This window comes from Rhinolophus sinicus, chromosome 8 (genome assembly GCF_057876585.1).
Source record: "Rhinolophus sinicus isolate RSI-liver-muscle chromosome 8, RSI-T2T, whole genome shotgun sequence".
Lineage (NCBI taxonomy): Eukaryota > Metazoa > Chordata > Mammalia > Chiroptera > Rhinolophidae > Rhinolophus > Rhinolophus sinicus.
This window is the reverse complement of record NC_142508.1, coordinates 10033266-10056715: the sequence shown is the minus strand read 5'-3', so window position 1 is coordinate 10056715 and position 23450 is coordinate 10033266. Positions and strand designations below refer to the sequence as shown.

At 36.7% G+C, this 23450-nt stretch overlaps 1 protein-coding gene across 3 annotated transcripts in view; it reads left to right on the top strand.

Moving 5' to 3' along the window:
• Positions 1 to 23450, top strand: part of UBN2 (ubinuclein 2) — an 81483-nt gene that overhangs the window by 34946 nt on the left and 23087 nt on the right. The window contains exons 8-16 of one of the 3 annotated variants that reach the window (XM_019750346.3): positions 2592 to 2721; positions 5987 to 6105; positions 6612 to 6725; positions 7307 to 7450; positions 8175 to 8225; positions 10845 to 10887; positions 14112 to 15650; positions 21606 to 21837; positions 22201 to 22290. In XM_019750346.3, coding sequence (XP_019605905.1) covers positions 2592 to 2721; positions 5987 to 6105; positions 6612 to 6725; positions 7307 to 7450; positions 8175 to 8225; positions 10845 to 10887; positions 14112 to 15650; positions 21606 to 21837; positions 22201 to 22290 — 2462 coding nt within the window. Of the gene's footprint in view, positions 1 to 2591; positions 2722 to 5986; positions 6106 to 6611; positions 6726 to 7306; positions 7451 to 8174; positions 8226 to 10844; positions 10888 to 14111; positions 15651 to 16112; positions 20687 to 21605; positions 21838 to 22200; positions 22291 to 23450 lie in introns of those variants that run through there. The other 2 variants (XM_019750352.3, XM_019750359.3) reach the window with 2 other exon arrangements.

The following is a 23450-nucleotide window of genomic DNA, read 5'->3' as shown; positions in this document are numbered from 1 at the left end:
AAGGAAAAGAAGCCCGAAGGAAAGAAGGGGGCAGGACTCAAGAAATTTCACCACTACAGGAGAACCTTTATTTCTTTGTGAAATAACTGTGAGAATATCTGAAATTCACCCTTTTATTGTCATGTGTTTGTAGGTGTCCCCAGATACTTCTTAAACCTTAGAAGATTGGAATTCTTAGGGAAAAAAATTAAAGGGGATGTGTACTCAAAATAGTCATGCGCTGCCTAATGATGGGGATACGTTCTGAGCAATGTTTTGTCAGGCAGTTTCATTGTGCGCACATCACAGAGTGTACTTCCATACACCTGGGTGGGAGCCTACTGCGCACCTAGGCTGTGTGGTATGTAACATGTTGCTCCTAGGCCTCAAACCTGTACAGCACGTTATTGTACTGAATACTGTAGGCAATTGTAACACAATAGTAAATATTTGCGTATCTAAACATAGAAACTGTACAGTAAAAAATACATTATAAGAGATAAAAAATGGTCCACCTGTGTCAGGTACTTACCATGCATGGAGCTTGCAGGACTGGAAGTTCCTCTGGGTGAGTCAGTGAGTGAGTGGGAGTGAATGTGAAGACCTAGGGCATGACTGTAGACTTTATAAACACTGTACACTTTGCCTACACTAAATTTATAAAACAACATGAGATTAAATCAAGCATAAGAGAAATGATGCAATCAAGACACAAGGTAAACACAAGACATATAAGGCTGCTACCGGTGTAACACAGCGTACTGTTTTGTAGCAAATGTTTTTTGTTTTATATATATACATACATACATACATACATACATACATACATATATATGTAGAAAGAATAATTCAAAAAAAAAATACATGGTATAGAAAATACATAAGCCAGTAACGGTTTATTGTTATCAAGTATCATGTGGTGTACATAATTGTATGTGTTATACTTTTATACTACGACTGGCAGCTTAGTGGGCTTTCTCACACCAGCGTCACCACAAGCACAGGAGTAACATGATAGACATTACAATGGCTGTGACGTCACTAAGCGATAGGAAACTTTCAGCTCCATTATAATCGTATGGGACCACTGTCATCTGTGTGGTCTGTCACTCACCAAAATGTCATTATGTGGCACATAATTGTATACTCCTCTCAAATAGGAATTGTATATATTTGTGACAAACAAATACAGTCAGTAACCTCTAGAGTTAGTATGTTTCTCTAATTTTTACCTAGTATTATTGGCTTAGGAGCAGGGAGTCAGCTCTTCCTGTTACTCAGTTACCATCTCTTTGGAAACCACTGATTTTTATAAGTAGGTCATTGAGTCAATCTATCCTTCCTTGGAATCTCTTATTACTTGCAGTTACCATTTTATTTTCAGCCTCAACTAACCTTTAATAGTGGGGCAAACCTAGAAAGCTTTCCACCCAGAGTCTAGACTTTTAATGGTGATCTAACCACACACTGGTCTTTAACCAAATGTTTATACACAGAACTCATGACCATAGTGATTGTTTTCCATATGAACCTCTGCATTTGATCCTCTGGTTCTTATAGGTCTTGAACTTCTTCCCATTTTTAAAATTGTGTTTGGCTTCTCTAATAACAAGAATTTTCTATTGCCAGGTCTAAGGAACATAGTTTTCCACATTTCACTGTTCCTGAATTTGCAATATTATCTTAGAAACAATGGCTACATTGGATAGGGCAGGGTTCCTTTCCCAGAAGCTGTTATTTGAGTCTTTGGATGCATCTTACACTTGGGAAAAGTATTTATCATTTGCACCTTCTCTTTAAAGAATGTGAAAATTTGGGTATAGTTTGTTGCCAAGAGTCCCACTTTGATCTTGGCCTTCATCTTAACATCTGTTCTCATCTACAGTAGCAGCTGCCAGATGCATTGTTTTCTATCTTGGAAGAAACCTCAATTATTTACTCGTAGGCTTGTCCTGCTGAGAATATGATGGCTTTTCCTTTTATTTTTTTAATAATTATTAGGTGAAGTACCCATTTAACAACGTGTTTTCTATCTTAAAACCTAATTTATAAATGGAAATGGGAACTGGAAAATTCGAATAAATTGAACAAAGTATTAAATATCTAGTTTGTAATGCAGGCACAAGAAGGGAAACAAAGATGGATAAAACAGTCTGTGTGCAGCCAGAAGAGTTTTACCTCTTTGGACTCTGAAATTTTTTCAAACACCTTCTAAGGAAAAAATATTCTAAGAACTCATTGAAACTATGTGACTCACTAGTATAGCAATTGCACCAATGGTTAAGGAGAGTAAGGAGAAGTATGATAACTCTTTGAGGAAATGAGCTTTTGGTTAATAATGGAGTTCCTGTGCTTTATCCAAAAATGTAAATTTCCCGTCATGAAAAAAGTATTTGCCAGCTTGTTTGTGGTTATATAAATTCTACTCTTAAATGAGACTCATTGAAATTTTCTGTAGCATTACTATTTATTGATTTTATTTTTTGTCCTTTGAAAAATACTGTCTGGGAAATCATGGAAATGTAAAATGAGAAAAGAATCACTGCTTTTGCCTCCGTGCTTGTATGTTGGTACCTAAAAGAAACTGTTTATTTGTTGTTGCTTTTGGTCAGCATTGAGTTACAGCTACAGGAACTAGGCCCTGTCATTCGTAGTGGTGTCTACTCCCATCTGGAAGCTTTTGTGCCATGCAATAAAGAAACACTGGTAAAACGTCTAAAGAAGTTACATCTCAACGTCCAGGTAAGGGGAGAAGCAATATCTACACCAGGGGTTTTGTAATCTGTAAAGACGCTGGTTTCTGTTTGGGGCGTTTACGTATTAGTTGCTTTATAGTCATGTTGTATGTATATTAAAGGCATGTTGAAGCCCCTGAAAAAAAATACTTTTCAATAATTGATAGGTTTAGGTGAAAAATAATGCTTTCTAAGGCGTAGATTCTTGGGCTGGTGAATTAACCTCAGTTCCACAGCTGACAAAATTTACCTTCAACAAATAATCTGACATATTTAGAGCTCAATTTTCTTATTCCTGAATGGATCTGTATGGACATATGCGGATTAATGGAAAGAATCACAGAGTTGCATGTAAATTTAAAGATTGCTTAGTGTAATCATCCATGTTTTGCTAGGTTCTCCTTGACTACAACCCAACTAAGCGATTGTCCAAGTTAAATGCTTCCATTGGTCAGAAGCTTATTTCAAACAGTCTCAGAAAGTTCTTCCTCACGTTGAGCCAAATCCAAGTGCTTTCTACCCTGTTGGTCCTAATTGTGCCTTTGAGTCCATTTACACATCTAGTCATTTGTCCACTTTGTGGCCTTTATATTTATTTATTTTAAAGATTTTATTAGGGAAGGGGAACAGGACTTTATTAGGGAACAGTGTGTACTTTCAGGACTTTTTTTTCCAAGTCAAGTTGTTGTCCTTTCTTAGTTGTGGAGGGCGCAGCTCAGCTTCAGCTCCAGGTCCAGTTGCTGTTGCTAGTTGCAGGGGGCGCAGCCCACCATCCCTTGCGGGAGTCGAGGAATCGAACTGGCAACTTTGTGGTTGAGAGCCCTCACTCCAACCAACTGAGCCATCCGGGAGGCAGCTCAGCTCAAGGTGCCGTGTTCAATCTTAGTTGCGGGGGCGGAGCCCACCATCCCTTGTGGGACTTGAGGAATTGAACTGGCAACCTTGTGGTTGAGAGCCCACTGGCCCATGTGGGAATCCAACCGGCAGCCTTCGGAGTTAGGAGCATGGAGCTCTAACCGCCTGAGCCACCGGGCCAGCCCGGCCTTTATATTTTTTAAAGCTTTTCTCATGTCCCCTTCTTACTTCATCTAAAATGGTTTTCAGTACTTTCATTGTCCTGGTTACTTTTCTCTTAATGATTTGTTTGCCTGTATATTTTTAAAATATTTATAACTTTAACAGAAAGTAATAGAAAAGAACTTGAATGCAGTGTAATGAAAAAAAAAGACTTTTCTGTGAATAAAGGTATTTAATGGGATTAAGGGCAAGAACACAGCTAGGAAGGATGGGAACCGATTACTTGAATTAACTCTTTCTCTCTGCCTCTCCCCACCTCTCATTTTTGTCCTTTTATGGTGCATCTGCAGATAAGATTACTTGATTCCCAAGGTCTTATATTACAGAAAAGCCACACACAGTGACTGACTCAGGTCTCTCATCCCAATCCAAATTCTTGGGACTAAAAAGTCTGATTATACTGTCTTGGATCAACCTAAACTTTCCTGGCCAGGGGTTGGGAGTCACACAGCAAAACATAGCTATCCAAGGTCCACCGAGGTACAAATGGGGGAACAAGTGGTATCCTGGGTCACTGTACTTGGTGTGATCTGACAGAATTCTTTAGTATAGGTACTATACTTCGGTTAATAGACTACTTGTTTTGAACTGAAAAACTATAGTTCTTTCTCAGTTCAAAGCAGGTTAATGAACCAATGAAATTTATCTGAGATCTCGGATTTTGTGCTTATGCCTGGCTCCTTCGGATGTTTACAGTTGGAGGTTACTGCCATAAGTTCAGGAGATACAAATGGGTAATAATAAAAAAAAGAACTAGAAGTTAGGAAACAACATTTTGCACATTATAAAATATTTTCTAAGGAATATTTCAAGATTGATGTTTGAAGTTACTTAACATCCCTATTGTCTATAGAAGAAAGGCATTGATCTTACCCTTGCTTTTCTTTTTATGGTTTTATCACATGTTTGTAAATGTAAACATTATATTGTTTGGTTTTGCATGTTCTTAAGCTTCATATAAATACGTAGACTCAAACTGTGTGTTTTCTTCTGCTTACTTTTCTATACTCAACCTGATGCATCTCAATTTATATGTCTTTACATGTGGTGGGACTCCATTCATTTTTACTGTGTGAACAGTGGTCCATTGTATGAATATATCCCAATTAATTTATTCTTTTTACTGTTGGTGGATATTTGGGTTGTTCCCAGGCATATAATCTCAGCTACATAATTCTTAAAAAGTGATCTCCCAGGAACCATGATACTGGATATTCACATTTTTTAAACTGGGATTTTATAGCAGACACTGTCATATTGCAGTAATATTTATTAATTGATATGCATGAAATAAGTAAAATGCTTATTAGTAATATTTGTGTTCTGTTTTTAAGAAGATAAATGTTATTAATAAAATGAAATGTTTTAATTTGTAAAATATACCTGCCGTAACATAATTGTATTCCTAAAAATCCTCTCCTTAACAAAAATCACATTTTAAAAATAGTTACGTCAGTGAAGAAAAGCAAAGACTTAGAACATTTCTGTACTTATGACAGTAATAAAAGTGCATTTTAGATAAATATATATCTTGTTACTTACAAGATGAAAATAATAAATTAGTTGATTAAACCTTTCAGATACAAATTTACTTGCTTTTCTTTTTGCCCTGAGCCCACATGAGTAAAAGTCTTCGAGTTTCCTCTTTCACTTTGGCCTTGACTTTGCATCTTTGCTTGCAACGTAAGTCACAATTACTAACAATAAAGGAGAGAACAGGATGCCAATATCCTGTTGGTAGTCATCCAAACCAAATTGTGCAATTGCAGTGTTCCAAAGCAGCATCTCTTCTTGTGGTACTGGTTCCCCTTCATAATGGGGGTTAACCATTAGTAGTCCACGTAGTGCAGACTTTGTTCTTTATTTAGTCATTTGTATTACTATTGAAGTATCTGTATAATTTATTGGCCAAACCTGGGGCATTTTTTAAAATATAAAGGAACACTCTTAATACTTATGCTGGGGCAACAGGCAAAACCTGGAACTCTCTTTGGCTACCTGGGAAGTATGGTCATCCTAATCTTATATCCAGTGTGCATTATGAAAAGTCATTGTAGAAAAAGTGTGCATATTTAAATACGTTAACACTTCACATCTGTAATCAGTATCTAAAACATTTCATCTTTTGAGAATCTGCTTGCAAAATAAGTTTTGTAAATATGTTTGAAAAAACTTTTAGTTTGTTTTTTTCTCAGGATGATCGTTTAAGAGAACCTCTGCAGAAACTGAAACTGGCTGTTAGCAATGTCATGCCTGAACAGCTATTTAAATACCAGGAGGACTGCCAGGCTCGGAGTCAAGCTAAGTGTGCCAAGTATGTACCTCTTCTCTTGGGACTGGCTTTTGCACTTGAGAAATAGTTATAGATGTTAGGGATTGGTCTTAAGTGGACTTAATCACCAAGTAGAAATCCACATATACCACTGAAATTGTATAATTGAATATTTTCTAAATTACGCATCACTTCCCGTTCAGTTGCTTTGATGTCAAAGGCAAAAGCTGTGTTGATTTAGTGTATGGGTTTGATGAAAGCAGGTCAGACATTTCACATGTTGACCAACTTGACTTGCTGAGGTTGGACACCAATATACTCTGAACTAAAAGATAAGTGTTCATACCTTTATATTATAGTTTGAAGACCTTATTTACTAAGTCACTTTATAACACACTTGAAATTCAAAGTAATCATGTGGAAAGGTAGTTTTTCTGTTTACCTTGTTTTGTGAGTTAACATCCAATAAGCAATTCAAGTTTCTAAGAAGCATATTATAGGCAGTATTGAATTAAAACTTTGCTTCATAAAATGTTTTTCATTGTTAGGTTGCAGACAGATGAAGAACGAGAAAAAAATGGATCAGAGGAAGATGATGATGAGAAGCCAGGGAAACGTGTCATAGGACCAAGAAAGAAATTCCACTGGGATGACACCATTAGGTAAGATTTAACCAAAGCCTTTGCTTTTAACTAAATAGATAATGCAGGAGTAAGGTATCTTATAAAAACAATGTACAGTAAATGGAAGACTAGATTGGAAGCAACCAAAGATTAATATTTAGGAAAATTTTATACAAGAGAAGATTGATTCGATCCAAATATTTTTAGAGTGCTATCACTTTTATTTTCATACAGTGCTTTTTATAAGCTAGTTTTTTAGTTATTAAGTCATATACTGGTTTCAGAAGGTGAAGGACTTAATATATTCATGTAATCAGTTATCTTTCTTACCAGTAATCCTGTATCGTAATTAAGGGTTTAGTTAGGACTCCCCCTTTCAATCTTTGGTGCCTAGATTAAAGGTACCAAAGGAAATTGTTTCATTTGAGGATTTGGCTATAGTGCAGTGAAGGATGTATGTTAGAAATTATTATCTTCATATCATCTTCTGAATTCTTCAGATAATATTCTTTACTATTGCTGTCAGATTTGTGGGCTTTTTAAAAAATCTGTTTCAAGCTTAATTTTCTACAATTTTGCAGTCATGTTTATATATAAATATATATCTTTAATCTGTTTAGAACTTTGTTATGTAACCTCGTTGAGATCAAGTTGGGATGCTATGAGTTAGAGCCAAATAAAAGCCAGTCTGCTGAGGATTATCTTAAATCCTTTATGGAGACAGAGGTAAAACCTTTGTGGCCTAAGGGCTGGATGCAGGCAAGGTAAGAAATAAGACATCCTAGATTTTATATTACTTCTTATTGCTATTATTAAAGATACATATATACACACACACACATATATGACATTTGCTAAAAACCTAATGTGTTTAACATTCTATGCAGTTATCTCAGATGATCTCTGCTTCAAAAACTTCAAGCACTTAAAAGACTAAACAATTTGTTACATGGAAATAGAGATATAGAAATATGCATAAAGGTGATTTTTTTTAACCAATCACTGTTTCTTTTTTGCACCTGAATTTGTAGTAGAGAAAAATGGAAAGGGGAAGATGGTTATGAACTTTGGGAGAGTAATTTCATATGGATATTGTGAAGATAAGGAACTGAATGCAAGATTTAGAGTCACAGCCTTAGGTTTTATTGAAAGTAGTCAAATGTGGAATGGTATCTCAGGAACTATGAATAGCCCAACTTAAAGTGTAAATAGTTAAGTAAAGAATTCATTAAAATTAATAGACTTGACTATTCCAACCCATCGTCTTAAAGAGTTGCATCTTAAATCAATAGATGTCTTCTATTTAAATAGAGGTGATATAAAAACTCCTCATAAAATAGATTATTGAATTTACTGTACCATTATGACTTTTACTTGGTAAATAAGCAAATAATTTAACTTGTTGAAAATCAAATGCTTAAAATTGTAAAGTAATTATGTTATTTATCTGCCATTAAAAAAAAAATGGTGTCCTTTTAATTTTTCCAGAATGCTTTTTAAGGAAAGCCGGAGAGTACACAATCATCTTACTTCTGCTCCGTGAGTAAATGCAGACTCCAGATTTCTTCATTTATTTTTATTCACATTATATGCTTTAGTAAAAAAAGTATCATTTATTAAATGCTAGGTGAAATCAGACTTAAACATACATTTGGACAATCTCCATGTTACCACCACTGCCTTTAAAAAAAAAAAATTGTTTGTACTGTTGACTATGTAGACCTCAGAATGCACTTACCCATTCCACAGTTCTCAGGCTAGTCTCCAAAACCCTGAATCCGTAACGTAACATGTATTGGCCTGAGATCTGGTGGTAAGGAGCCGTGCAAACAGGAAGGCTCTCGTGTTTCCTTAGTTCCTAGGCCTCTGCCCTTCAGTGCTTTTGTGTCCTTTTTCTTCTCTTAATGACCATCTATGTAAGTAACCTATAGTGCTTTCCAAGACAGTTCTACATCCATACTTACACCTCCTTGCCTTGTAAAGGGTTTTATTCCACAAAATTAATATACTCTTCATGTCCTTCCTTCTGTTCAAAACTGGTATTTCCTTAGTGATGTGATTACTAAAGAAGGTCTCTTCTCCTCCTGACAGGTAGTAGAAAGGCAAGATTTTTCTTTGGTTACATTTTTTAGGTGAATACTGGTTGACTCAAGAATTTTTTTTTTTTTTTAACCTACAACTTAGGGCTAATTCTCTGTAGCCTAGAAGTATATTATTAAGGGGTTAATAAAGTATAAAAATTAGTAAGTCACTCTGCGAAGTGATCTGGTTAGCATCTGTGTAGCATTACAAAATTCCCCCTCTCCTTGTATATACTTAATAATAGATGGAATTTTTTACAGTTCTTAGGAAGGACAGTTTGTTAGTATACCATCAGAGATGTCTTGAGTTGGTTATGGTTTTCAGTTCTTACTATTCTTGTTTTTTGAGTATAAGTTTGGAATAATTTGGTTTCATATACAGAGGGTGCCCAAAAAATGTATGCACATTTTAAGAAAGGAAAAAAACTGTATTAAAATTGTAATGTTCAATAACAAAATATAACTACAAGTCATGTGTATGCATTTTTTGGGCACCCCGAGTATTATAGGTTTACTTTGTTGCACATGGCTTAGGGGCAGGGAATACATACATACATATATAATTTTTTAAAATATGTATTTGTGTCAATACTGTTTCTGGCCCTTAATTTCCCTATATGTCTAAAATCACATAGACATTACAATTCAAGTATAAATAATTCATTCTTTTAATTCCAAAGCAGGTGTTTACGTAGATCCTCTCCTGCAGGGTTTTTGTTTCTTTTTTTTACAGTTTCATTATTATAACTAATTTTGTGTTTTGTTTTGTCCCAGAAAGTAGGAATTTATGAGGTAGGTGGGCCTGGAAGTCTTTTGTCCAAGTAGTCATTATCAAACAAAAACAAAAACAAAAAAACTTTGAAAATTACTGTTGCCTTAATGAAGTTGTAGATTGGCAGTTTTAATCAAGATACTTGTTAATTTAGTTCAAGACATTTAACTTAGTGAAATAGAAATATTCAGACAATGTGAGGTATTTTAGCTTGTCAACCCTTTAATTACTCAACAAACATTTGAGTACTTTCTCGTACTGTGGCATTCATAAGATTCTTTTAACTTCCAACAATTTCACACTGGTTTCCAAAGGTTCGAAGATTCCATGGTATTTCTCCTTGCCTTTATTTCTGTCATTTTTAGATTTTTATTTGAATTTTTATATTAAAAACAATTTTCTTTAAAAATTTGAGAAATTTTTCCCCTCTTCTTCTGCCCCCCCACCCCAACTCCGGTTCAAGCGTTGTTTCTGAGTCTAGTTGTGTAGGACACAGCTCCCTGGCCCATGGTGGTATTAGGAGCCTTGCGCTCCCCGCGGCTGAGGCTGTCAGTCGCCGGTCATCGGTCGGCCACTCACAGCAGTTCACGGCAGCTCTCGCCGGCTGCTGGCCACTCATGCTGGCTACTGGCCGCTCCTGGCAGCACACGGTAGCCCAGGGCAGCACAGCAGCCTGCTGCAGCTCACGCCGAGCTCCGGCTGCTCACAGCAGCACAGCTCCAGGCAGAGCTATTGGTCACAATCTTAGCTGTAGAGGGTGCAGCTCACTGGCCCATGTGGGAATTGAACCAGCGACCTCAGCGTTAGGAACACGGCACTCCAACCACCTGAGCCACCCGGCTGGCCCAAGTTTGAGAAATTTTTATTTTGTTTTTTAAATATTATTTTATTTACAACTTTTTGGCATGAATTAATTTGAGCTTGAAGTTTCTTAAAGCTCTGTTTTCTTATAATTATAAATTCTTACCAGTTCTTTGAAGTGAATCTCCTTATGCAGCTTTGTTAGCCTATTTTGAGTTATTTTTATTTTACTTTGAATATTTACATTTATTTTTTTTCGAACAACTTTATTATCTACATTTCCTATTTTACTAATGGTTTAGCCTTTGTTCTAGTTAATCAAAATTGGGGGAAATGTTGCTGTACATTCAGTGTAAATTCAGCACTTATATACAGTTCCTCCCTTCAATGTGCTGTCCAGATAGCAGAAGAAATTATTTACCCATGTAATTACAAGATTATATGTTATAATTTCCTAATGAGTGACTTAACTGCTACTGAAATGGCCTCTTTTTTAATCTTTAGGGCAAAGAAAAAAGTGATTCCTCCACCTAAACCCAAAGTGAAGGTAAGTATTGAACCAAATCTTTCATTAGTCATAATGGTGAATGTTGAAAGGCATTCTTAAGATGAAAAGGACGTGGTATTCAGCATAGATCGACATGTACCATACTCTTAAGATGTGTGCTTTCAAACTTTGTAAAAATCCTAGAACCATTGTATTTGGGAGAATAGATGACTGTGTAGCAGTGAGAAATTTGCATATATTAGTTACACTGTAAGGCTTAACACTACTTAGAACTGCTGGATAAAATATAACAGATACCCTTTAAAAGCATAGCTGACATTGCAATATGTAAGAGAAATCCTAAAGTCCCAAACAAAGAATTAGCTGCCATAGTGTTAATCTGCTACTGAAATTTTGGTTGCCTTTAGTGGCATTTGCTGGTTTCTATACATGACCTTATGATTTACTTTTAAATTTCTTCTCAGAGTGCAGCAGATTGGGTTTTCTTGGGCTAATACAGATTGAGAATTAGAATGAAACTGTGCATAAACGTGGGACCCTCAAAGGATAACATCCCTAGTAAGACAAAGGACTAGAAAAGAAAGCCACTCACTAACAGAAATGTTAAGAAACTTGTGTGTCTTTGCCTGGGTTCTGGATTAGGAGAAGATAATCCTCCCTGAGAATTTCCCTCAGTTTAGTTTAATTTATTCTACCTCTGTGATCTGGGAAAACCTCAAGCTGAGAAGATAACCTGAAGTTTTTAGATTAGTATTAACCCAGAGCAACTGGCAAATCAAATTCTCTCTGGAAAAACACACCACCATCCCAGGCCTCAACAGCTTATCACAGATACAATGTGTCAAACATGAGCTTACACTCTGAAAATACAGAATCTGTGAGGAAATACATTACTATGAGTGAGTCAGCAGAAACAACAGAATTAGATCCCTAAAAGGACAAGTGATCGAATTATTGGGTTTAGAACATAAAGTAATTTCACTTAAATTTTTAAAAATAATTTAACGAAATAGAAGAAGGGATTAAAAGTATCCTATCAAAATAGATAAGTAGAGTTAAGAAAGAACCAAGTGTAACCTTTAGAGGTGAAAACTAATCACTTGAAATTAAAATTGTAATGAAAGCCCACCCTCTTAAGTTTTAGACTTTTCTCATAACCTTCCTCTCTTTGAATAGATGAGTTTCTTTGCTTATGAGGTTATGGCTAGAAGGTCAAAATATTTGTTGCTCTCTGACTGTCTTAACTTTTAATTTCAGAGGCTCTTTGAATACAGAGTAAACAGTCCTCTCAGTAACCTTTGTCTTCTAATCCAAATAATATTCAGCCAATATTTTATTAAATTTGTTAAGTTCATGCTTTGTATTGATACTTTATTTTTAAACTCCTAATACCCTCCATTAAGGGTTGGTTAAATTTTGATACCTCTATTCAAACATATGATAAATTTTTCAGGATTCTAATAAATGGATGTGTTAGTATAGGGGAATTACCTGTTTTGTTGCTTTGTGATTAAATTACTTTTTACTTTTTCTCAAAATGGAAAAACTATATTGCTGATTTGGTTTTTCCCCATCGTACCACTCCTCAAATACCTACTTTAATTGGAGAGGTAATATAAGGAAACACAGTGAAAAGAAAATGCAAACAATACAGAAAAATAAGAAGGATAAAAGTAAAAATACCCAGAAATTTCTGCTCACTCAGAGAAAAAAGCTCAACTTCCTGGTACACATCTGCCTTCTCTCCTTCTGCATCTCTGTCCCTTCTTCTCCTCCTTCCATCCATCTATCCAACCATTCATTTATTCAGATTGAATTAACATTGCATATTAATGGATTAACCTACTTTTGTGAGTGAAATACATGTCCTGAACAATTTTCTCTGCCAATGTAAATCTGCACTGTACTCTCTCAGGTGGATTTAATGTTTTCTTATAAAGAAAAAATTTTTCATAAACTTAAAACAGCAATTTTATACTGGTAACGCTACCAGTATTATTCTGATACACTCCCTCAGTCTCAGTTTCTCTACTTTTTCTAATAATGGAATTTTTACTAATTATGTAATTGGATGGCATGTCAAAGCAAACATGTCTCATCTGCATTACCCATTCATCCTAGCAGACAATTTTAACCTTAATGTAGTTATACTGCAGACTTTAATCAGGGCTTTTAGAATAGAAGCTTAGAAAAATTGTAACAGCATCTTAACAGCTTGTTTACTGTAGTACCTTAGAAGGTAATGGTAAAGACCCTTCCTCCCCATTCTTTCCCCACTATGGCTAAGGTAAGTGCTGTGGTTGTATAAATCCATATTGTAATACAAGACTTTGGCTTTGGGTTTACTTGGGTTTGTTTGTTTGTTGAAACAAATTGAAGAAACGTTTGACATTTTTATGTAATAGTTTTATTTCTTCTTACTCTTAAAAAATGATAAGTAGTACTTTTTAATTCTTTTGCTCTTTGAATATATTAAACTGTGCTCAGATTCTCTTACCTTTTTTTTTGAATTTTAAGAAAGTTAATTTTTTGTGTGAAAACAAGAACTATTCTCTGAAGTAGTCATAGTTTTAATTCCTAATTCCCTTCTTTTCTTAGCGCAGTGCCTTGTTCATAGTGGACACTTAGTAAATATATGTTGAAAAAAATACAAATGACTTCTTCGATAATGAATAGAAAACATGATTTAAGTATAATTGGATTGAATTATCTGGCAGTTTGATGTATCAGTGTCTCTATATAATGGCTATGGGTAGCCACAGGACAGGGCATACAAAGAGGTAGAAATGCAAGAAAGCAGAAAGTGAGAGCCAGTATCCTAGCAAACCATACTACACAAGAGGGGTAGAGACTTAAGATAAAGACAGAATTCCTCCTAGGTGCAAGGTGAATAAAAAGAGAATTGTCTCTGAACGAATGTATTTGGAATAATACCTGAAGATTTGACAGAGGAGGGCGGGGGAGGGGAGTTTCATCAACAGTGTGACGTGTGTGCCTGTTCCTTCAGCTCGGTTTGAAGCCTGCTTAGAATGGCTTGCTAAGGTATGCAGCTGTGTGCAACATATCAGATAGTTAGGCTTATGAGGACAATTCGTTCTGGAGCTCTAGCCTTTCAAAAATTATTTTGGTTTTCACAGTCTCTAAAGAAGTGTTCCAGTAGCGTTTTAATCATTATGAGAATTTCTTAGTCCTTTAAAAATAGTACTTTATAATTTTGTATTAATCATTTTACTTTTTTCCTAATATAATGCTGTTTATGCTAGGAGTGTAGTCCAAAAAAGGACCAGAAAACTCCTGCATCCTTGGTGGCCTCCGTTGGTGGTCCTTCAGCAAGCTCTAGCACATCTGTCGTGGCCTCCACCAGTTCTACACCAGCCCAGGAGACGATCTGCCTTGATGACTCACTAGACGAAGACCTTTCTTTCCATCCACCTGCACTTGATCTTGTTTCGGAAGCTTTAGCTGCTATCAACAATGGGAACAAGGGCCCTCCAGCTGGCTCAAGGATAAACATGCCAACTGCAAAGCCTCGTCCAGGACTGAGGGAAGAAAAATTAGCAAGTATCATGAGTAAGCTGCCACTGGCTACTCCCAAAAAACTAGATTCTACTCAGACTGCACATTCATCAAGTCTTATTGCTGGTCACACCGGGCCGGTACCAAAGAAACCCCAGGATTTAGCTCATACTGGCATCTCGTCGGGCCTTATTGCCGGGTCTTCAATTCAGAACCCTAAAGTTTCCTTAGAACCTTTGCCAGCCAGGCTCCTTCAACAAGGACTCCAGAGGTCAAGCCAGATCCACGCTTCCTCTTCACAGACCCATGTCTCCTCTTCCTCCCAAGCCCAAGTTGCTGCCTCCTCTCATGCTCTGGGAACATCCGAGGCCCAAGATGCTTCTTCGTTAACACAAGTAACAAAGGTGCACCAGCATTCAGCTGTCCAACAAAATTACGTGACTCCATTACAAGCAACCATTAGTAAATCACAGACCAACCCAGTGGTGAAATTAAGTAATAATCCCCAGCTTTCCTGTTCATCGTCACTTACTAAGAATTCAGATAAGACACTTATGTACCGCCTTCCCATCTCTACTCCCTCACTTGGAAATGGTTCTCAAGGGTCCCACTCCCTGGTTTCTAGGACAGTACCTAGCACCACTACCTCCAGTAACTATTTAGCCAAGGCTATGGTGTCACAAATCTCCACGCAGGGTTTCAAATCTCCCTTCTCAATGGCTGCATCCCCAAAACTTGCCGCTTCCCCCAAGCCTGCCACATCTCCTAAACCCTTGCCCTCACCTAAGCCTTCTGCCTCGCCCAAGCCCTCTCTGTCAGCTAAGCCTTCAGTATCAACTAAACTGATTTCTAAATCCAACCCAACTCCCAAGCCTACTGTATCCCCAAGTTCTTCCAGTCCAAATGCACTAGTAGCCCAGAGTAGCCACTCCAGCAGTAACAACCCCGTCCATAAACAGCCCAGTGGAATAAACATCAGCAGACAGTCTCCGACCTTGAATTTATTGCCCTCTAATCGCACTTCAGGCCTTCCGTCTACAAAAAATCTTCAGGCCTCTTCAAAGCTACCAAACTCATCCACTGGAACTGTTGGGAAGAATAGCTTGAGTGGACTTGCAATGAATGTACCTGCCAGTAGAGGTAGCAACCTTAACTCAAGCGGAGCTAATAGGACTAGTCTATCTGGGGGAACAGGAAGTGGAACACAGGGTGCTACTAAACCGTTGTCTACTCCACATAGACCATCCTCTGCCTCAGGGTCTTCAGTGGTAACAGCCAGTGTGCAGGTATGTATGTTACATACATTCATATGATAAAATGTAAGATTTGTAATCTTGTGAGTCCATTTAATAACATTATAATATATAGCTTGCTTATTAAATAGCTTATAGCTTTTTTTAGTGAAGTATCACATGCTTTCAGAATTTTTGAAGGACATAACTAAATGCATATTTAAAACTATTTTATTAAAGTCCAGACAAGGGAGTAACTTACAAATTTAATATACCTTCACTTCTCTCTTCCCCACCCTAGTACGCTTTCTACGGCCAGCTTTCTTAATTTTTTTTAGTTAAATTTATACATTCATATTATTTTTCCTTTAACCATTTGTCTTTTTTAATCAAATTTTTATTTTGCATGAATTTTGCCAATACTCATATATAGTTCTCTATGTCAAATTAGTATCAGTAATCCTTTTATACCACAGTTTCCCCTTTGTGAGTTTTTAATTGAAATTTCTCTCTCAGTTAACAGGAGTGCCTCACTCAAGGAGTCTTTTCAAGAAGGCTAATGTGAAAGCTGTTTTACCTTAGCTCTTGCATACCTGGTCGTTTCTGTGCTGTCACACTTAATAGACTTCTTGGGTCACTAATAAGTGTCTCACTCCAAATTTTGTAAATACCACTCAACTGACCCTTGCTTTGTAACTTAGGATTATAGAGAAGTCTGAGGCCATTCTGAGTTTTTGTTCCTTTATCAGTAATGTGTTTTCTCTGTCTAAATGCTAGTAAGATTTTCTCTTTTTTCGTTGAAATGCAAGTGTTTCCAGAATTTGGCTAGATTTATCTCGTTTTCATTAATTTTGTGCCTAGAACATGGTAACATATTTCAGTTTCAGACCTGCCTGTTTTTTCAGCTCAAAAATATTTCCTTCTATTATGTGTCTGATTATTATTTCTGATCCTTTTGGCACAGGATTTTTGAGAACTCTTTATTACTCATATATTTCGTCTCTGCCTTCCATATCATTTTCTCTGTTACTGTTTTCATCTTTCTGCCACTTCTTTCTATTCTGAGACTTTCTCAGGTTTGTCCTTCACATTAACTGTTTTGGTTTCTTTAATGTTCTTTTTATTTTATTTTTTTTTCTTTCCTCCTGAAAAGTAATACATGTTCACTGTAGGCAAATTCAAAAAGAAAATAAAAATCACCAATTTAGTCCACCACGATGTATATTTTCCTGGTATTTTTTTAGACTCTTTAAGAAAGTATATTTTATATAATACTTTGTTTCATAACAAGATTTTTTAAATTAATAATTTATGATGTGTTCTTAGTTTCTTAAATATTCTTTGAAAATGACATTGGTTTATCAAATTCTGTTGTCTAAGACTTTGTACTGCTTCCTGTTTATGTGGAGTAAGAATATTTAATGAAAGAATTTTTCCCTTGGTGTTCGTAGAGGTTCTCTGCTATTCATTACAAACTCAGCATTAGTATTCAATATACAATTAAAACCCAAATCATCACCATGCCATTACCGTAGGCTTAGAAATGAATTAATTCCAGACTTCTAATATAGAACAAAATTCAATTAACTAATACTTTATTAATTGAAATCTAGGATTAACTTATGTTTTATCTTACATAGATAATGTTATATACTTTACTTTGATCAGAACTTCAAAAAATAACAAAAAACAAATAAACTGATTAGGGATTGTATGTTAAAATTTAAGTTACAACTAAGATCTGAGAGTTAGTCCACCTTCCTGTTTGTATTACCTTTATTAAAATGTTGACTATTTTTTTAAATTAATCTTTACTTAGATCAAAGGAATATGTAAGAAGATTATAACAGAAATGGCAGTTCCTGCCCCATATCCTCCTTACTAGTGTCAACTACTTTGAACTCTTAGCTTTTTTCTGTGTTTTTAAATAATAAGAATAAATGGAAGACTCTTAATTTATTCATTTTAGTATTGTCTTTAACTTCTCATTATGATAAGTAAGGCTTTTAGCGCTCTTATATTTTTTCCATTTTCCTGAAAGAGTAAAATTACAAATTTTGGTTAAATCCATGACTGTGTACAATATTATCTCTGTGGAGCTAAATCTTGTACACTATAGTTTCATTTGCTTTCTTACCAATTTTTGGCTTTTTCCTGGCGTTAAAAAATATGTTTTTTTTTCACTTGCTTCATTTTCTTTCTTTGTCTTTTGTTATCTCTAGACTCTATCAGTCTTCTTTTTTTCCTCCAGAAAGCTTCCTGTATTTGATCATTTATCCCAAAAGAACCCACATACTTGGTATGCAAGTTGTTTACCATTCAATTTGTCTGCATGAATTTACACAGCAAAATTTGTGTTTCTAAAAAGTACACCCTCCTGGTTTTCTTCCTCTCCATAATGGCATTATAATTTGGAGACCTTAGTTAGTGTTCCTGCCTTCATATCGGATCCTTTTTGTTCTGTCTTACTGGTCTGGCTGAAGGAAAGGCCAGTAATTGAATAAGGGTGTTTCTAACTTCTGGTGAACCTAAAGTTTTTTTTGGGTTTTGTTTTGTTTTTTTGTTTTTTAACATACCATCTCACTGAAATCTTACCAGCTACCTAGTGGCCTGTAGATCCTGTCTCTAGCAGTCCAGTAACTAAAAACTGATTTCCTGTCTATTCCTGCGAAACATTCAGCTCCTGTCTGAAAGACGTCTTTAGCTTTCTACTCATTTGTGACAGATCCTGAGTTTAACAGAAGTTACAATCTTTCTGGGTTCAGATTATTACCTCTACCTGCTTTCTATTTAATAACATTCCACTCAAGGTGTTCCTCTTCTTTCTTGCCTTTCAACTTACTGATTTTCTGTTTTCTGTGATCCTTGTCTTTGCCACTTTGTAAGTCCCAAAATAATTCATTTATTAAACAAATGTTTATTAAGTGTTTGATATGTGCCAGGCACTCTTCTAGGTGCTGGGGAAATAGGGTGAACCCATAGTCAAGATTCCTCCTCTCGTGGAGCATATATTCCAGATAGGAAGATAAGCAAAACACAAATTTTAAGAATATGTTAAGTGCTATGAAAAAATAAAATGGAATAATATGATAATAGAGTTTGATTGTTGCTAACATAGATAAGGGAGTCCGGAAAGGCCTCTGTGAGGAGGCAGCATTTAAGCTGAGAATTGAATGAGCAGGAGCAGCCGTTTGGAAGTCAGATGGAACAAACAGTCCAGGCAAGAGGCCTGGTGGGTGTGAAGACGCTGCGACAGGAAAGAGCCTGACTTGTAGACTTGCATGACTAGACTAGGGAGAGAGAGGTGGTGAGGAGGTTGGAGCCAAACCAGAAGTGTGTGACGGAGGGCCTTGTGGGATTTTATTCCGTGCGCAGTGGGAAGCTATTGGAGAGCCTTCTACAGGGGAGGGGCATGGTCTGATTGGTATTTCAAAGGATCACTCATATTGTAGAGAAAGGGGGGGTCAGGTGCACTCACCAAAATGAAACACATAGTTAAAAAAAATGTAATGCCCACCACAGGAAGAGCAAGGTTTCCCTTCATATTTTTGATATTCCCTTCATATTTATGAAGGTTTCCCTTCATAAATAAAATGTGGAGGTCATAGAAAGTATTTTTTATTATGGGGCATTATCCTGAGCTATTGCCTACTTCATGTTGACAACTTCTCCTGTATGTTTCTGAATAATATCAATGGTGGGATACCCCTCTTTTGAAAGGTCTTTATCTTCTAGGAGAGAGAAACTTAAAAATGCCAATGTGACATTTAGATAATCTGATGTTTCGTTTTAGTTTTATAAACAAAATTAGATATAGAAGTATTTTGAGAGTACAAAATATTAGACATTTATGGCATGGCACCATTTTTTATTGCTGATAATACTCAGTTACTTAATTTTGGAAGTTGCCCTATTACATTTTCCATCTATTTTAATGCTTAAATTAGCCTCCTGCAGAAAAGCTTGAGTTCTCCGTATTAGCAGTATTTAATGTTTCTCACCGGGGGCTCCACTTGGGGCTCACTGCCTTGGAGTGTGTCTCATATTACCCTGAGACTACAGTAGAATTATGATCAAAAAGAAGAAAGAACTCTTATTAATTCTTAAATTGGTGCAGGATCCTTTCTATCCAAATTACGTCAAAGCATTATTTTTAACTTAGTAATTCTTTCCTTAATGTACCCATTTTGTATATCATGATTGGCACAATAGAAAGATGAAACTAAGAAAGTAGTCAAGTCCAAGCATAAAGTGATAAAGATTTGTGCTTAAGTGTTAGAGGAAGTTGTGATAAAAAAAAAGAAAGAAAGAGAGAAAGACTGTGTGTTGCCCATGAGCTCGCCTTATCCTTCACTTTATGATGCCTCAAAACGATGGTTTCAAGCCTGAGTGGTGGGCAAGACTGAGACTATTGGTGATAGCAGTCGGCACTGCAGGAGATGATGAGCTCAGTTGTGGAAATGCCAGATTTTGAGTGAAATTCTTCACTGAACTTCTAGATGTACAGCATTGAAACTGAGATGAGAGGGTAGAACTACAGATATAAATTTGAGAGTTTAAAAACAAAGGCGATAATGAAAGGGGAGGCTATTGGAGAGCGTGGCAAAGCCAGAAAAGAAAGCTTCTTGAAGGTGTTCTGCAGTTTCTGTGCAGCAGTGGCACGGACCACTAGATGCATAAGTATACGTAATGTGGCGTATATGTACGGGCAGATCACCTACATTGTTCTCATACACGAGCTAAGAAACGAAATGATCGACCCTTTATTAATCAGTAATGTTACTGGTAGAATAATCAACACATAAAATAAACCTGATACTAGGTAACATATAAAATTTTTGGCCGGGGAAATTTATACTTGGTAAAATAAGGCTACAAAAGAAAACTCACAGTTGCAGAAACTATAATAGATCATATCGGATACTGAGAAAAATTTATTGTAATCTGTTGATAAGTGCACATAGAGAAGAAATAAGTCAAAATGGGAAAAATTCTTTAACTGCGGTATAGAAAATTGTTCAAAGAGTTAAATTAGCTTTATGAAGTATATTTAATTAATTTCTCAATAAAAGTTCATCAATGTGAGCATATTTCTGATTTAAGTGTTTTTATTCATAAACATAGCATTAAAGCCCAGGTTGGGGAGTGTCACAACACCCTCTAATTTACCTTTTACTTTAGGGAGTCTGAGTTCAGAAAAATACCAGCCTGTAGGGATTAAAGAGAGACTAAAGTGGAAAACAGAGGCTATCATTCATTAAGTTTGATAATAAAAGGAATACAGGTAAGTCAGGCTGTTTCTAGGGGTTGAGGAAGAGCCAGGAATAACTGTGGTTGTAAAAAGAGGTGAGAGGTCTCTGTTTATGAGAAGGCAGAGGAAACGTGGAAAACGTGCAGTACTACTAAATACTTGGACCAGAAAGTTCTGCATAGGTGGGAGTCATGACATAGGTCAGGTGGCTGGTTAACTTTTGGAGAAGAGGCAGGGCAGGCTGATGCTATGGCGGAACGTCCAGGGTGGCCTCATCTCCGTAAGATGTTACGAGCAAAGGAACATATGTTGAGTTACCTGGCTCTGCGAGAGTAAGTGTGGAATAGCAGCTACAAGGATTGTAAGAGAAAGCGTGTAAGGCAAATAGTAAAAGCTGAGCATTTGCAGGGACCAAACTGAAATGCTATGGGATTAATTACTAGTGGCTCAGGTCTAGCAGCTAGGAGCAAAGGTGGAAATCTAAGGGTAGAAATGAGTGGATTAAGAGTGAATGGATGTTAATATCGGCATTAAAATAAGCCAGAGTGTAAACATGACGAAGAGCTGAGTGTAGACTTATTTCCAAAACCAATATTGGTAGCTCTTTGAAATACATTTTTCGCCACAGTCTTCATTCTGTCCCCTGAAGTGTCCATTAGAGCAGAGGTAAGACCCAGGCGTGCCCGTGAGGATATGAAATGACTCAGCTCAGGGTGAAGGTTTGCTTTCTTACGTGTTTTGACCCCTGGTTTCTGCAGTCCACAGCAGGAGCGTCATTATTGGCTAATGCCTCACCTCTGACTCTCATGACATCACCTTTGTCTGTAACAAATCAAAATATGACTCCTTTTGGGATGCTGGGTGGCCTTGTTCCAGTGACCATGCCCTTCCAGTTTCCCTTGGAGCTACTTGGCTTTGGAACGGACACAGCTGGAGTGACAGCTACGACGGGATCTACCTCAGCGGCCTTCCACCACAGCCTGACCCACAGTAAGTGGCCCTTCACTGACCTGGACGCCGAGCAGGACAGAACAGGGAACCGCTGTTTATTTCATCTGTATGTAATAAGTCAAAGTACTGGATTCTGAGCGTTTATTGACAGTTTCTAAATGAACCACGATACCATATTTCTATCTTAATGAAATTTGTAATAAGAGGAAGTCAAATTTGCTGGGTTATTTGCATACACATATATATTTATATATGTAAATTTTTTAAATGTATGTATCCTAAGAAGGCCTTTGAAGTCAGGGGCTGTGCTTGCGTTAGAAAAATCAAACTATTTTCATTTTTGATCTAAGAGGGCTCATATCAGATTGAAGAAGATCACTGACAAGTCTGTTTTCCTCTCAGATTTACTAAAGGGTTTACAGCCAGGAGCTCAGCATGCAGCAACACTTTCCCACTCACCTCTGCCTACACATTTACAGCAAACATTTAATGGTAAGAAAGCCGCCTATTTCTTCATCTCTTTATTGCTTATATAGCTGTGTAGATTGGACTAGAAATCTTTTCTGCAAACAGTGTGAATGGAATGACAAAGGTTGGAAAAAACAGATTTTCATATGATTGAATCCTCATTAGCAACAAACTTCTTTGAAGAGAAAGGAAATAAGTAAATGAGATCTTCTGTTACATGTGAAGAGAGCCTTTTTGAAGGTGTGTGTTATATGGAAGTGATGACAAAGAAGAGGATTCATAAGACAGTGTACAAAAGTCATGTCCGGTAATTATAATAGTTTACATGTAGTAATTGAGAGAAGCTTTCTACTGAGTGCCAGGTAGTTTTGTGACTTACATGTGTTAGCTAAGTTGATCCTTACAACCGGCCTGTGAATGAGATAACAATCCCATTTTATAGATCAGAAAACTGAATCAGTGATAAGCAGCTTGCCCAAGATGATACACTGAATTGTTCATTCTGAGATAGACGCTCAGGAAGTCTGGTTCCACAGCCCGTATTCTTCACTATTGAACTTTTCTGCCTCTTGGCAGTGATTAAATTAACATGATCCGAACTTTACATTACATACTTGCTGCCCAACAAGATCGCTCTGAAATCTTAAATTAGATAGTTGACACTGGGCATAACACATGGCCTCCATGTTCCTACTCTCACCAGCAGTTGATCTCAGTAGACTGCTGATACTATTTATTCTGAAGGCCATTTTCAGGATCTTTTAAGCAGAAATAATGGCCCAGCTACCCTCTTAACTTTGGAAGTTGCCTGGAGCCTCTCTATTTCTTTTCTTTTTTTTTGGCTACTGCATTTCAAATTATCTTTGAACAAGTTTACAGTTGGCCACAATGTGGAAATGGGAGCTATGTAGCAATCTCCAGGCAACAGGTTGTAATTAACCCAGTAAAATCTAAGTGGTTAGCTGCCTCTGACTCACGCCTTGACAGAGTGAATGTAACACCACAGTTGTGCAAATGGGGATCATAAGTAGGCATAAGCGTCGGCAGTCCTGAGCTCCCTGAACTTGAGTAGGTTTTAATGCTTAAGGAAAATAGCCCTGTGACTAACGCAGTTCCACCCTGGCTTTTGACAGCACTGTGTACAGTGAGTCCAGCTTAGGGCCGTGTGCGCGACACATGTTGGT